At 46.0% G+C, this 16772-nt stretch overlaps 1 protein-coding gene across 2 annotated transcripts; it reads left to right on the forward strand.

Moving 5' to 3' along the window:
- The first annotated feature begins 15211 nt into the window (after positions 1–15211).
- Positions 15212–16742, forward strand: LOC112345156. 2 transcript variants are annotated; one of them, XM_024671347.1, is made up of 2 exons: positions 15212–16478; positions 16530–16742. In XM_024671347.1, the coding sequence occupies exons 1-2, from the start codon at positions 16039–16041 to the stop codon at positions 16534–16536; spliced, it is 447 nt and encodes a 148-aa protein (XP_024527115.1). In that variant the 5' UTR covers positions 15212–16038; the 3' UTR covers positions 16537–16742. The 2 variants fall into 2 exon arrangements, with proteins under 2 accessions (XP_024527115.1, XP_024527114.1); XM_024671346.1 differs by having other exon boundaries at positions 15212–16473.
- Positions 16743–16772: the final 30 nt, after the last annotated feature.

A 16772-nucleotide genomic window follows, 5' to 3' on the forward strand; every position in this document is an offset into this window, starting at 1 on the left:
CTCGGTCTCGGTCTCAGTCTTGGTCCCGGTCTCCGTCTCGGTCTCAATCCCGGTCTCGGTCCCGGTCTCGGTCTTGACCTCGGACTCCATCTTGGGTCCTTGTCGGACTCCATCTCGGACTCCATCTCGGGTCCATCTCAGACTCCATCTCGGACTCCATCTCGGGTCCACCTCGGACTCCATCTCGGACTCCACCTCGGACTCCGTCTCGGGTCCACCTCGGACTCCATCTCGGATTCCATCTCGGGTCCATCTCGAACTCCATCTCGGACTTCGTCTCGGTCCATCTCGGATTCCATCTTAGACTCCCCCATGTGTCATATGTTGGTCCTTTTGGGTCCCTTTTTGGAGCCTTGCTTATTGCTCGCTTCATGCTCGTTCCTTGAGCACTCCGTTGGGAGTTCCACTCCCGCTCTCGACCTTTCAAGTCAGAGCCTTTTAGTCCAAATGTGTTACGCTCGTTTGGCTTTTGCTTCGGCCACTACCACGTGGCACTCTTTCGGCTCCACTTTGGGGCTTAGGGATTTGTGTTTCACAGGAACGACTTGAGAGACGGTCCATGGGGTTCAAATATAGAGGGAAAGGGCTCATGAACAAGAGTGCACCCCCTTTTCCAATCGATTAAGGGTCTTGGGGTACTTGGGGTTAAGAGTCCTTGGGTTTAAATAGTACTGGGCTGGGTGGCCTCCCGGTTTGTCCAAACTCAGGACTTTACACCAATGGGGTTCAAATATAGAGGGAAAGGGCCTATGAATAAAAGTGCACCCCCTTTTCCAATCGGTTAAGGGTCTTGGGATACTTGGGGTTAAGCGTCCTTGGGTTTGAATAGTACTAGGCTGGGTGACCTTCCGGGCTAGCACTTCCAAGTCGGAGCCAATGACACAACGTTGAGCTCCTCCGGCGTCACTCTCTGGAAAGTCCAAACTCAGGAGCTTACATTTGGTATCAGAGCAGTCTTAGGTTCGACTCTGTTGGTTGGCTAAGTGAATCACACCACATGTTGATTGACATCTGGCTGGTCCAGTTTGCTCCCGCTAGGCTCGACCCGAGGGGTAGGGTATCAAGAGAGCGGGGCTCTCGGGAGAGCTGCAGCTCGTAACATGGTGGATTGTAAGCAACCAGAGGGGTAGGGTATCAAGAGAGCGGGGCTCTCGGGAGAGCTGCAGCTCGTAACATGGTGGATTGTAAGCAACCAGAGGGAACGACTCGAGAGACGATCCAATGGGGTTCAAATATAAAGGGAAAGGGCCCATGAATAAAAATGCACCCCCTTTTCCAATCAATTAAGGGTCTTGGGATACTTAGGGTTAAGCGTCCTTGGGTTTGAATAGTACTGGGCTGGGTGACCTCCCGAAAAGTCCAAACTCAGGAGCTTATATGTAAATGCTGAAATGGCAAGTCATCAGCAAGTGATGCAGGATTCTCAAACCCATCTCGAAGCCTTCGAATCCATAGCTTAAGCTTTTGAGCCTTGCTTTTGAACCTCATCAAGAGAAGGTAGATCTTGTTTTACACCTTATAGACATTGAACATTAAGTACAACAACTGCCACAAAATCTTCATATAGAAAATCTATATATGCCAGAACAATAGGCTCATCAGAAATATGAGAAAAGAGTGGAAAAGGAAGAGGAACTTAAGAAAGAGCATCAACATCAGCCATAGAACTCCCTAGATGATGAACAACATCAAAATCATATATCTAAAACTTCAAAGCCCACTAAGTAATATGACTAACCAGGTTTTTTCACTTCAATAATAAAATAACGGTAGCATGATCACACATCCAAGAGCATGAAGTTTCTCGAAACCCTAGACTACTGCTAAACACTCCTTCTCTATAGTGGAGTAGTTCACCTCCACTGGTTGTAATGTACAGCTTATATATGCAATAGGATGGCACTAACCAAGCACACTCGGGCTCTCTTACATCAACACACCTCCAAGACCAATATCAAAAGCATTCACGCGCAAAATAAAAGGTTGAGTGTAATAAGGATATACCAAAACTAGAGGAGTTGTCAAGAGCTCTTTAAGATCCACAAACGCCTGCTCACAATCCGAATATCAGATGAAAAATGACATTGATGATTTCAACAATGCTTGCAACAGTTCAATACTATCAAAAAGATGATCCACAAAACAACCGAGATACTACACCTTGCCCAGAAAGCACTACACACCATTCACACATTTCAGAGTAGGGAATTTTAGAACTGCCACAATTTTGTCATAATCAATTTGCAAACCTTCACGAGAAATATGGTACCCAAGATAAATTGTATCCTTGGACCCAAATATGCACTTCAACTACTTTAGTTTTAAACTAATGTCCTGTAGTTGATCCAACACTTTACAAATATCACAAATGTGCTCCTTTCACATCCCCTCCGAGTGGATTAAGACATCATTAATAAAGTTAGCAATCACCTTTGGCATATCGCAAAGAACCTCATCCATCATTCATTAGAAAGTTGCTGGAGCATTGTTCATACTAAACGGCATCACTAAGAATTCATACAAACCAAACAGTGTATGAAAAGTAGTTTTAGGAATATTTTCTTCGACTATCGATACTTGTCAGTACCCAAAAGCAAGATCTAGCTTGGTGAACTAACGACTTCACCCCAAATGATCCAAACGATCAGCAATGTGAAGAAAAGGGTACATATCTGGGATTGTCACTTTATTTAATAAACGATAGTCAATGCAGAACGAATACTCCCATCAAGCTTCGTCACAACATGAGGTTCATAAGCCCAAGGACTCCGTAACTTCCAAATAACACCCTTCTTTAACATCTCCTTGACGTTTGCATGTAAAATCTTGATCTCTTTGGGTGATCGATGATGAATAGGAACCTTGATTGGACGAGCATCCCCAGTTGGAATCAAATGACGTGTGGCAATTTTGACCCCAGACGATAAGTCAAATTCAAAGAGATCATAATACTCCTTCATAAGCTGATCAACTACTGTAGCACAAAGGTTGTCAAAGGGATTAGAAAAGGGAAAAGCAAAATAAGATGGAAATATAAGAGGAAATAGTGGGGGGACAAAAGTAATAGAGGTAGAGGTAAAAATAGAGGGACGAAAAGGTACAGAAGTGAGAGGGATGGATGAAATATAAAGAAGTATGAGACAAGGGGGAAAAGTCTCAAAGTCACACTTTAAGTAACAATAAAAATGTGTGGGTAAAACAACATATTTTTTGAGTATATATGCTCTATATGTGACATAATCTTAGATTGGAATAGTGCCAAGGTGTGGCATGCCTCTTGATCAGTATATTTGGCTAGATGATATATTCTAGCTATCCTTAAATCATCCTTTTTTATTGTAGCTGCTGCATATCTCTTCAATCTTTGGTGAAGATTGCGGTAATTGGAGGCACTTGAGCTTACAGATTGCATTGGGGTGTTCAACCTACATGCTCATTCCACCATTTTTGGCAATCTTGCACTATTGAGTGTTAATTGATCATGTCAAAATTGAACGAGCCGAAAATGTATTTATCTCCAAAGTCCCTCTTCTAGCTTTTACAAACTCAAAGTTTGATAGAACCTAATCTGTGGTCAAAATGGAAGACAAGAACTCTGGAGCATATATAGTAGGATTATATACGCTACAAGAAAAGTGGTAAATGCTTCATCGTCTCTTCTCACTGGTAGGCTCTTGACATCTCTTGGGCAATCCAGCACACCCGATTGATCACACAGCAGTAGGGATCATCTCAGCCATTGGGAGGTATTATCCATTTAAAATTAATTAATTTATAATAATTTTCTGTTATTAGATCTGTGCGCTGCTCTAGATCATCCACAGCCTGTTCTAGAGGCTTGATTGAATCGGTAAGTAGTGCCATCTTACCGATGTTTTCCTGGAGACTGAAGATAGAGCTTTGATTTGTCACAAGGAAGTGCGCACTAAACGGTGGTCATTTCAGGACTTTATTAACTGTTTCTTCATATCGCTCCTATTTAAAGGCGCTTTCAAAGAACACGTTGTAGCCAAAATTTGCAAAACAATCCCCGAGAGGAAACTTAGAGGAGCTAGCTGCAGCGCTTTTGACGTCCACTCCCATGGCCAGCACCAGCAACATGGCGAGAACCGAAAACAACACCAAGCAAGCCTATGATCAACGAACTCTAGTATATTCGAGAGAAGTGATTTGATCTGTGAGGCCGCTCGTATTTATAGCTCGAGGCAGCATACAATGCCAGAGTGGTGCCTCTTGGGAACTTTGTCCTTTGAAAGTTATTCAAGGAAGTCGTTCCGTATTTGTCAATTCCTTTTCTTTTCTATAATGCTGGGACATAGAACAACACACGAAATGAAGCTGTGAATCCAGATGAGTAAAGACAACACTCTAGTTTTTTCACCATTGCTATAGATTTCACTGCCACTGAAAAGAACAAAAATCCAATAAATAGTTGGATCTTGACGATCTCTGGAAGAGAAGTGTGTGTCATTTCATTTTCGATTGTGTTTTATATACGTGGTTGGTGTATGTAATTGCTAGACTTTGTCTTGGGAAAGAGATCAGATTTGTTGAAAAACTTGTCTCCACTAAAATATATATCATTTTAGTCAATATTATATAATATAATTTTGAGCCCAGATAGATTGACTTGGCTTTCTTTCTATTTTATCTGTCATGTTCTAAATTATCCTGTCATTCTGGTTCAAGTTTTTTGACTGAATATGTCACGTTTCTATATATTAAAAGTCCATACATTGTGAACGCTACACTGCAACAACAACTCTCCAGAAAACGCACCATATTTATCATTGACAGTTTCAGACCCAGGGCATCAAAGACGAATAGACTCCAAAACATCTTCGTTCACTCTTATTCTACATATATCTCATCCAGGCTGTCAACCCAACTTTTCATGATTCGAAATTCGCTCCCGTGGTTCTTTGAGGCCCGAGGCTCGCGAACTTTGGCAATTCTTCAGCAGATGCAGCGGCTGCCATTCCAGCGCCACCCTCGATGGCAGCTGTTGTCATACCCGTACCAATTGCATTGCACGCAGCGAAATCCATTCCAGTACCAAGCGCTGCGCCATCGCCTTGGTGATGCCGCCGACCTCCATTCCCACCGCTAGGTGTGCCTGGGCCTGGTTTTGATGCTCCAATCGAGTCTTATTGCTTGCCGATCATTGGAGGAATCGATTGGAAGTCGTGGGATTTGGAGAAGAGCGGAGAAGGACCAAGGACAGATTCAGACATTTTATATCAAGGCTTGGACAATTTATATTCTATTGCTGGAACTCATGCAATACTATGCAACATCGCACGATACAGAAAACACGTTATCATTGTCTTTATTCTTGTTTCCAGACCCTTGGCACTGCAGGATGATTAAATCAAAGGCAATTATGATGCTGATTCTTAACTTGGGCTTACCCCGTGAAACGAGAGGTTTCAGTTGCGCGAGCAGCGATTGTTGCGCCAGCTCCAACCCTTCTGGCAACGGTGGCAACCGTTGTCATACCAATACCACCCCGACTGGCAGCGCTGGGCAGCAGCCTTTGCGAGTCCTCCCACGTCCACGCCCATGGCCAGCATCATCACAAATATGGCGAGCGCCAAAAACAACACGAAGAAAGCCTTGTTCTCCATGATTTGCTGCTAGCGAAGTAAGCTTGTTAGAAGTGGTTTGATTTAGGCTCATTTTTATAGCTCGAGCCAGCACAGAGACGGAGTCCTTATCTATTTTGGTTCCGTGTTTGAGAATTTCTTCTCTTTTTTATAATGCTGGGATCCACATAAAATCTCTATTAAGTTCCACAAAATCGCCAACAAGCCCTGCATTTGCCACGTGTGTGCCATATCATCAGTTAAATATGGAACGGTTCCGATTATTTTAGATCGACGGCTTTGATTTAAGTATAACGACAGCCCAGATTGTATACAGTGGACGGCTCAGATTGTATATAAAGGAACGGTCCAGAATGTTTTAAATGCACGGTCTAGATTGTGACTAGCTTTCCAGAATATACTATTCTTCTATTTATACGAAAAGGATATATTTACCATTCGTTTACCGTACGCATCAGAAGTACTTAACTTTCAGACAGTTTAATGCCCAGCGAGCTTGGCTGAAATACTGCGACTTTCTCTGGTAAGCTTCATCTCTGACTATGGCTCGCACGCCACCTCCACCTCACCGGGAGCATGCGAGGAGGATGCCGCCGCCCAAACCATCGTCAAAGAGGACGCCGACAACTTCATCTCCCCCAAGAGGTCTCCACCGGCACCAGCCAAGAGGCACAGTCATTCACCACTAAAGCCCACAGAGGGACATCACTCACCAACAAAGCCAGAGCACCATGGAGCTGTACATCCACCATCTTCCTGCCGGCATTCAACTGCGATGATGGTCGAGGCTCCACTTTGGTAATGAGGTGCTCCTGGCTGCTGCTGCTGCCGCTGTTGCCACCGCCAGGCTGATGGCCATACTCCACCAGGATGATGTCGCCGTGCACCTTGTTCCTTCTCTGCTTCAAGAGTATCCAGACTCCAGTGACGATGGCTACCAGTGCGAGCAGGAGCATAACGATGCCTGCCACGAGCACACCAGGTGATGCCACAAATGCAGCTGCTGCTGAAGATGGTGCTGACGGCGCAGTAGGCGGAGAGGTGCCCAAGCCAAGGGGCCTTGTTATGGTCGAAGGTGGTGGCGATGGCGGCCCGGCCCTCCTTGGTCGCCAGGTTACAGTGTTGGCCTTGTTGGGCGGCGAAGAAGAAGGTGGCGGCCCTGTAGCAGCTCCATCATCAGCCCGTCGATGTCCATGGTGCCTCTTTGGCTCAGCTGCTGGATGTTCCTTGGTGGGCGGAGAGCTCGGTGGTGGATGTCCAGCTCCATGATGCTCAGGAGAACTCAGTGGTGGCTTTGCTGGTGAGTGATGTCCCTCTGTGGGCTTTGCTGGTGAATGACTGTGCCTCTTGGCTGGTGCCGGTGGATACCTCTTTGGTGGCGGAGATGAAGTTGTCAGTGCCGTCTTTGGTGATGGTTTGGGCGGCGGCGTCCTCTTTGTGTGCTTCAGTGAGGTGGCATGGGCGGGGGCGTGGAGATTTTGCGAGCCATAGTCAGAGATCAAGCTTACGAAAAAGTCGCAGTATTTCAGCTCAAGCTTGCTTGCTTACCATCGTGCTCAAGTTACTTCCCCTTTTTTAGGGCATTAAAGTGTCTGAAAGCTAAGTACGGTAAACGAAATCCTTTTCGTACAAATAGAAGAATAGTATATTCTTAAATCTATAAGATCTGAGAACTTGAAATCTGGGCCGTCTATTGGACAGTCATTCATGTACAATCTAGACCGTGCATTTAAAACATTCTGGACCGTTTATTTATATACAATCTGAGCCGCCCACGGTGTAAAATCTGGGCTGTCGTATTAATTAAATCAAAGCCGTCGATCTAACATGATCTGAACCGTCCCATATTTAACTGATGATATTGCAGGCTAATGCAAAGTGGTGTGTCTTTACAAGAACATGTGTGCTTTCAAACACTACTTAGGATTGTTTTCATCTTTTCGAGCTAAACTCCATGGCTTTCTCTATCTGCAAGCTTGTAGTACGAACTTGTGAAGTTTTAGCAACGAATGATTCTCATTTGAAGGGTTGGAGAGATTTATGAGTATTATAGAAAGAGAAGAAAATTTCAAACACAGAAGCAAAATAGATAACGACTAAGCAATGCCGTCCCACAACAACTCTCTAGCATTGTGTGCTGGCTCGAGCTATAAATACAAGCCCCTCCCATCTCACAAATCAAACCACTTCTCTCTAATATAACAAGCTTACTTCTCTAGCAGCAAATCATGGAGAACAAGGCTTTCTTCGTGTTGTTTTTGGCACTCGCCATATTTGTGATGATGCTGGCCATGGGCGTGGACGTGGGAGGACTCGCAAAGGCTGCTGCCCAGCGCTGCCAGTCAGGATGGTATTGGTATGACAACAGTTGCCACCGTTGCCAGAAGGGTATGAGCTGGCGCAACAATCGCTGCTCGCGCAACTGAAACCTCTCGTTTCACGGGGTAAGCCCAAGTTAAGAATCAGCATCATAATTGCCTTTGATTTTATCATCCTGCAGTGGGTCTGGAAACAAGAATAAAGACAATGATAACGTGTTTTCTGTATCGTGCAATGTTGCATAGTATTGCATGAGTTCCAGCAATAAAATATAAATTGTCCAAGCCTTGATATAAAATGTCTGAATCTGTCCTTGGTCCTTCTCCTCTCTTCTCCAAATCCCACGACTTCCAATCAATTCCTCCAATGATCGGCAAGCAATAAGACTCGATTGGAGCATCAAAACCAGGCCCAGGCACACCTAGCAGTGGGAATGGAGGTCGGCAGCATCACCAAGGCGATGGCTCAGCGCATGGTACTGGAATGGATTTCGCTGCGTGCAATGCAATAATGAAATTTGTGACCTATAGTTTATCCTTTACTTTTACTATTTAGTGATAAAGGTTGGCATGAAAAAATCTACCATAATAAGTTGTACGTACTACTTCAGTATTATATATATTAATTATCTCAATGAGATAACATTAACAATGTTTTCCTTTATGATCAATTACTACATATTGGGAAGTTCATTCAATAATTTATAGTTGATGTTTATGCAAAGGTTGAGTCTAACAATTTTTATTTCTTTCACACTCATAAAAAACACTTAAAAATGGATTACTATATGAGTCTTATGGATTATGTTAGCAATAGAGCTGCTACTAATAATGTTGAGTCTGGAAAAATTATAATTTTGCCTTTTACATTTCTTAATATCCCACGAGCAATGCAACAACATTATCAAGATGCTATTGCTATTGTCACACATTCTTGAACTTATTCATTACATTTATATACAACCTTAAAATTGTGTAAAATTTATAGCCAAATGAATCATCTAAGGATTAACCAAATCTTATTTCAAGAGTTTTCCAACTTAATTCTTATATAACATAAGTATCAAATGAATTTTTAGAAAATGCATTACATATGTTTATGTTATTAAATTCTAGAAAGAGGTCAGCCTCATTGTCATTTTTTAGCAATATTCGTCTGGGTTATTGTTTAACTATTTCTAAAGCCAAAGGCCAAACTTTTGACCATGTTGGCCCTTATCTCCCCCAAACTATTTTCACACATAGTCAACTTTATGTTGCTCTCTCAATATGTAGATTATATGAACAACTTTGTGTTCAAGTGCTCGTAAGCCCCTTTCAATGCAATCTTATACCACATGATCAACACTTTCACACTCTAAATACAATTTATGGTGAGATTCTTATAATTACATGGCATAATTCCAAATCCAATTATAATTCTACAAAGCTATCTACTCAACCACCCTTGACCTGCAATTGCAAGTTTCAAATCCATGGCACAGGAAAGTTAGCATTGACTGGTGTGCATTGAGTGGTGTGCCATTTTAGTTATGGTAACGTGCTATCAAGGTCCTATTGCTTCTTGGGTGCAACTATCATTGCAGTGTAATGGTTTCCAGCTCATCCTAGGAGGATTCTCCTGCTCTGTGGGTGGGCTGTGGAGCAAGTGGCAACAATTAAGCCAAAGATGGACTTAGAAGCATTCTTTTGCCTTTTTATGTTTAGAATTGAGGAATGCAACTCAACATTGATCTGATTTGGCTTATGAAATCTGGATTTGAGAAGTTTAGACAACAATCAAGTACACTAAGTCCATTACTGTTTTATGATTACAACTAACTTGTGGGGCATGATGCAGGGGCTGAGCAATAACCACAGCCACCACAATTTAGTTTTTCTGAAATGTCTAGCACTTTAACACACACTAAGTTATCATTAAGACATTTTTGGTCAAGAGAATGCCTTTCAATTGTGGAGTTGATCAAGTAGCAAACATATCTAAACTCAGTAAACCTCTTGAAATAGCATGAAATCTGCCAACCACCCAGCATTTGCTGGGCAATTGCTAGTAATATAATATATATTTTTGTCAATGAAAGTTGTGGACACTCTGCCATCTTAGTCTCGACATGGAACTTGGAAAAGCAACCAGATGGAAATATGACACAGTAGTGGAGACAAGTTTTTCAACGAATCTGATCTCTTTCCCAAGACAAAGTCTAACATATATAAAACATGATTGAAAATGAAATTAAACACACACTTCTCTTCTAAAGATCGTCAAGATCCAACTATTTATTTGAATTTTGTTCTTTTCAGTGGCAGTGAAATCTTTAGCAGTGGCGCATGGTGATGCATGAGTTCATATATTATATAAACTGTGAAAAAACTAAAATGCTGTCTTTACTCATCTGGATTCACAGCTTCATTTCGCTCTGTCCCAGCATTATAGAAAAGAAAAGGAAACGACTTCCTCGACTACCTTTCAAAGGACAAAGTGATGCCGTCCCAAGAGGCGCCACTCTAGCATTGTATGCTGCCTAGATTACGTCAGGAGCTATAAATACGAGAAATCACTTCTGTCGAATATACTAGAGTTCGTTGAACTCTTCGTTTCATGGAGAACAAGGCTTGCCTGGTGTTGTTTTCGGTTCTCGCCATGTTGCTGATGCTGCCATGGGAGTGGACGTGAGAGGAATCGCAAAGGCTGCTGCCCAACGCTGCCAGTCCGATAGTTGCCACCGATGCCCTCGGCGCTGGTTACAACGTGTTCTTTGAAAGTATGAAGTTAACGGATTATGGATAAAGTCGGTGAAATGTTTAGTCGAACCTCATGCACAATGGAAACGCATTGACAAATCAAAGCTCTATCTTGTCAGTCTCCAGGAAAACACCGGTAAGATGATAGGAATCACTACCACGCAGACGTACCGATTCAAGCCTCTAGAACAGGCCGTGGACGATCTAGAGCAGCGCGCATCGTCGCTCAAGGACGACTACGTGCAATTCCTTACAGCTTGCATCGATTTGCGTCAAGGTGCCAGGCTCCACGCGCTCATCCTTGGGAGCAGCCACCACCAATCCAACAGGTACCTCGCAAATCTTCTCATCCAACTCTATGGAACGTGCGAGCGCGCGGATCGAGCATGGCAGGTGTTTATCAGCATCCACGAGCCCAACAGATTCTCCTGGAACTTTCTGCTTGGCGCTTATGCCCAAAGTGGGTATCTTGAGAAAGAAAAAGAGCTGTTTGATCAGATGCCACAAAGGGATATTGTTGCTTGGATGATTTTTATGACGGCTCGTGCAAACCGTGGAAACTTGGAGGAATGCCGAGCATTGTTTGATCAGGTTCCAGAATGGGATGTAGTTTTCTGGCGGGCATATGGATCAAGCAAGCCAGATCTTTGATGGAATGCTAGAACACAACAGAGTTTCTTGGGCTGTTATGGTTACTGGGTATGCAAAAAAAGGTCTTGTTAACGACGCGCTAATTTTGTTTATGAGAATCCCCGAAACCAACTGTTCATATGCCCAGCTTGAGCAAAATGAAAAAGCCAAGGAGCTTTTCAGTAAATGCCACACCGCGACTTAATCTCGTGGAACGCAATGCTATCGGCAACGTCCAGCCTGCAAGAAGCTGTTTGATGCCATGCCACAGAAGAACGTTGCATCGTGGTCGACAATGATCAAAGCACTGGCCGAGAGAAACCAGCTCGAAGAAGCTCGCATTCTCTTCGATCGACCTCCCTATCACGACGACGTGGTGTGGCCTGACATGATCTTGGCCTACTCCAACCACGGCCACCTTGAAGAAGCCATGAAAATGTTTGCACGGATGCCACAGTGCGATTTCGTCCCTTAGACGGCAATGGTGGCGGCAATTGCTTTGCACGGGAGCTTGATCGATACCAGAGTCTTGTTCGACCAAATGCCACAGCACGATAGCGTCGTACATCCAGAGCAATTGCCCTCGTTCAAGCGCAGGAGCCGAGAGACACAGCGAGCTGGATTGCCGTGAGCGCTCAAAGGGGGAATCTCTTGCAGGCCGGGAAGATCTTCTCCACGTTGCCTGATCAGAGCATTGTGTCGTGCGTACAGAATGGCCATGAGCGAAAAATCCGCTGAGTTTTGTGGCACCATGGAGCTTCCCACCGTGATTGCAAGTCAGGAGAATCGCCTGGAAACTTATCTCGTTTCTCGCCTCGCCCTCCATCGCCGTGTGGCCTAGTACAGCATTTCTCCAAATGTGATTCACTTCCAGACGATGGCAGATGTGCTGGGACGAGCCGGGCTGGTTGCCGAGGCCGAAGGTTTGCTGCTGGTGATGCCCTTCCAGCCGCATTTCCTCGCATGCGGTTTTAGGTTTTAGCGCTTGCAAAGTTCATGGTAGCGGCAACAACATCGATGCTGCAGCTCGTGCCGCAGAGAAAATCTTGGAGATAGAACCAGGGGACTCGGCGCTGTACGTGCTCATGTCGAATCTGCAAAAGCAGGATTCCACAGAAAGCTTGCCTTCCAACGTTCATGCGTGGCCTTGCAACAGCTCGGTTTTTCAAGATCTGGGACAGCACAATGCACAAGAAGAGGAAAAAATAAGAAACATAAACATAAAATTTGACCATTAGCTTGTGCACAAGCGTAACTTTAAGAAGATTTAATTAGTAACAGAAAAGTAATTATAAAATAGTTTTAAATTTACCACTTTCATTGATGCTCTCCCATGCTGACCACTTTCTGGTCTTGAGGGTCTTGTTGCTGATCACTACTGCTGCATGATCAATCTGTTTGGGTGTGCTAGATTGCCCAAGAGATTGTCAAGAACGATGTGGCATTTACCACTTTTCTTGGAGTCCGTGGTTGTCAATTTTTAACACTTGATAGTGCAAGATTGCCGAAGAGAATGACCGTGTATGTCCTGATCTGCAAATGTAAGCTCTGTTACCTCCAATGACCAGAATCTTCATTGAAGAGATCTGCAAAAGCTACAACAGACAAGGATGGCTCAAATATAGTCATACATGCCTACACCTGGATGAGTGAGGTGGCACTACTGCCACCTAGGATCATGTCATAGAGAGCGTATATACTCGTATGCTCATTGTCCCACCCTTGAACACAGCCAAGAATGTCAAGAACAAACCGGTTGTGATGTTGGTGTTGGTGGAATCGTCGCTGATGTACGTCCCTTTGGCTCTTCCCACAATCTGGGAGTCATGCGAGGGAGAACATCTTCAATGACAAGCACCACTCCAAAATAACCATTCTGGGGGTCTGCGACCAAAACCACCATGGAATTTGATTTGAGTTGCATGAGAAAAACCAACTGAGCGCCATAGGATTTCTGGTTAATCAATAATATAGTTTAGATTCTAAAAATTAAAAAAAATAGATTATATCGATTCCTAAACTTTTGCACCCCGATTAAAAGTGAGGAAGGCAACAGGACCTTCCTGTGACTTACTCAAGCCCATAGAAGGGACTGAAGAGAAAGCCAGATAAATGACGTATTTGTTTTTCACTTGTTCTTATGTTTTGTCTCTTGCAGTGCCTGCAATCAAAGAGTAGCATCTAGACAAATTGGTTTCCAAGAAACGTACCTCGTCAAGTTCCCTGTCTCTCTCAGAGGTGGAAGAATTCACCAGGATACAGAAAGGCTCGTACCTGGTCGGCGTTTTCACCTGTCAGAGGAGGGTGCCCCGGAGCAGATGGCTCCACCTCCAAATCACTCTTGACCCGCTTGGGATCATTGGCTGTCAACTTCCAGACGAGGTTCTCGTCGCTCATGATCTGGGGGCTGTTCTCCACATCGCGCTTCCTGATCGATTCAGCTTCGTCAGTCCATATTGTCAGCTCAAGTGCAGAGACTACTAACCTGTGGGAAAAAGGCCGGATGCGGGGCTCCATCATGATGAACTTCTGCATTTGTTTCTCCATCTCAGCCCGCTTCTTTGCCAGTGCTGCGACATCTCCAGGATCGAACACGGTGCCAGAACGATCCGCCACCTTTCGTCCTTGTTCCCGTCCATGAAACTGCTCTGGAACCCCGTCGCGTCGAGATGATAGGCGCACTGGGAGCTCGTTTGCAGCCATTTTCTCGCCTGCTGGATGATGAGAGTAGCCACCAGTCGAGAAGAGTGGATCATCCTCCGGAGTGGCTGAGAACAGCCTTGGCTTGTCGTCAACTTCATGCGCAGGAAAGACGACGAGAGGATCCTCCATCATGACGTTTCCGCACTGGATCAGCAGCACGAAAGAGTGGATCCACTGCGAGCTTGTTTCCGGACGCAGACTTGTGGCGAGCACCAGCGGGAAGAGCAGACGGTCGTAGTCGCCTTGGTGGCCTCGGGAGCTCGTGAATTCGGGGATCAGCAGCTGCCTTCTTCCTACCGGCATTCAACTGCGAAGATGGTCGAGGCAATACTTTGGTCAGGGGAACATTAATGAGGTGCTCCTGGTGGCTGCTGCTGCTGCGGCTGTTGCCACTGCCAGGCTGATGGCCATACTCCACCAAGATGTCATCGTGCACCTTGTTCCTTCTCCGCTTCAAGAGTATTCAGACTCCAGTGACGACGGCTACCAGCGCGAGCAGGAGCATAACGATGCCTGCCGCGAGCACACCAGGTGATGCCACGAATGCTGCTGCTGCTGAAGATGGTGCTGACGACGCAGTAGGCGGAGAGGTGCCCAAGCCAAGGGGCCTTGTTATGGTCGAAGGGCGGCGATGGCGGCCTTGGGTTCCACGTTATGCTCGAAGGTGGTGGCGATGGCGGCCCGGCCATCCTTGGTCGCCAGGTTACAGTGTCGGCCTTGTTGGGCGCTGAAGAAAAAGGTGGTGGCCCTGTAACATCTCCATCACCAGCTCGTCGATGTCCATGGTGTCTCTTTGTGGGCGGATGGCTCGGTGGTGGATGTCCAGCTCCATGATGTTCTGGAGAACTCGCTGGTGGATGTCCATCTCCATGATGCTCAGGACTCGCTGGTGGCATTGCCGGTGAGTGGTGTCCCTCTGTGGCACAGAAAGTATCCGGCTACCATCGCTTGCACAGACGCCTCCTCCACATCCTGATCACTGACCAGTGGTGAATGACTGCTGGCACCGGTGGAGTGGTGGCGGAGATGAAGTTGTCGGCGCCCTCTTTGGCGATGGTTTGGGCGGCGGCGTCCTCCTCGCGTGCTCCCGGTGAGGCGGCGGGGGCGGTGGCGTCATAGTCAGAGATCAAGCTTACCAGAGAAAGTCGCAGTATTTCAGCTCAAGCTCGCTTCCTTTTTTAGGGCATTTAAGTTTCTACGAAAGGCTAGGTTAGCCGGCGGGATTAGGGCATTAGGGGGCGATGGGGTACAAGAACAAGGAGAAGCAGAAGAGACCGCAGCCGCCGGCACCTCCGACGCGTCCACCGGTTAGCCCTGTGTCTCTGACCATCCTCTACTACGAGCTTCGCAAGGACTGGCCGGTGCCCCCGAGTCGAAGATGGACGATCTATGCAACGACAATGGTTTCGTGGCTGACGTGGACGCGTGGCTCAACACCCTAGGTCTCTCGGAAGAGGTTGGCGTGGAGCGAAACCTTCATCCTCATGGTAAGGGAGGCTGGGCCGTGCGTTAAGTTCATAGAACAGGGCTGCTTTGTTGCGTACTGCCCTAATGCCAATAGCAAAGATCACACTGGATTGCTGTACCGGCAGGCGCTGCGTTTCCAGAACTATGCGAAGGCCATGTTGCTCGCGGAAGAGGCAGCGCAGGCAGTGCAAGAAAGGCAAGATGAAGGGGGAGGCAGCGGTAGAGGTGGCGGCACAGGCAGCGCAGGTGGAGGAGGAGAAGAAAGGGAAGATGAAGGAGGCAGCGGTAGAGATGGCAGCTGAGTCTAGTGGTAGCAAGTTTGTGACAACACTCGTATTCCAAAGCAGCAATCTTCACGTCCAAAGCAGCAATCTTCACATTCAAAGCAGTGATCTAACTTGGTGCAGCGGGAGCAGATTGCTGCTTCGGATGTGAAGATCGCTGCTTGGGAAGACGAGAAGTCGGTGCAGCGGGAGCAGATCACTGCTTTGATAGAGGAGAACTTGGAGCAGCGGCAGCAGATCGCTGACTTGAAAGATCAGATCACTTCACTAAACCGGGAGAAGGCTTCGATGCGGTCGACCTTGAGTTCGCTCAAAGCCCTGTTCAAGAGGAAGCTACTGGAGTCATTCAGAGTGAAAGTCGCGCGCATGTTCCCAGAAGCAGTCTGGAACGGGAGCGTCCCTGAGATTCGATGGTGGCGTACCTTCATCCAAGACCCCAGGAGCATTGCAGCTCTCTCTTCGGCATCGGGAATCGCTTTTGACATGCCCGACGCTTGCACTGACGAGCTACGACCACGGCTCAGCTCAATCCAGCAAGCGGGAGGAGTGGCTGCACATGTCATCACCGAAGAACCCGAGGTCTATGCCACTCTGGTCTGTCAGTACGCTGGCGCTTCGCTGGAGAGGATGAAGAAGATCTATCGGCTGGTCTTCGGGCGTGACGCTGCCCAGGATGCCTTTGGGGACGTGGGGTGCTGCAAGTGTCCAGTCCATTGTCCGGAGGTGGAGTAAGTATATCTTCCTCTGCAAAAGTTCTATTGGTTGTTTCTCTTATGCAGGGCGTAAAAACGGGGCAGTCTCCTTCCAGAAGACAAGCCAAGGATTTTGTTTGCCTCTTTTATTTTGTTTCTTGTCTTTTCTTTTGTTTTCGCATACAACGTCTCAAGCTCAAAGGCTCCTTCCAGAAGATAAAGAACGAGTAGATAGAAGCAATATTACATACCCGACCTGTATTTGGCTTTTATCCAAAATAGTAAATGCGGCTTCCATAAGTATGGGGTATTTGCAAAGCTCTGGGATGC

This window comes from Selaginella moellendorffii, unplaced genomic scaffold (genome assembly GCF_000143415.4).
Source record: "Selaginella moellendorffii unplaced genomic scaffold, v1.0 SELMOscaffold_7, whole genome shotgun sequence".
NCBI lineage: Eukaryota > Viridiplantae > Streptophyta > Lycopodiopsida > Selaginellales > Selaginellaceae > Selaginella > Selaginella moellendorffii.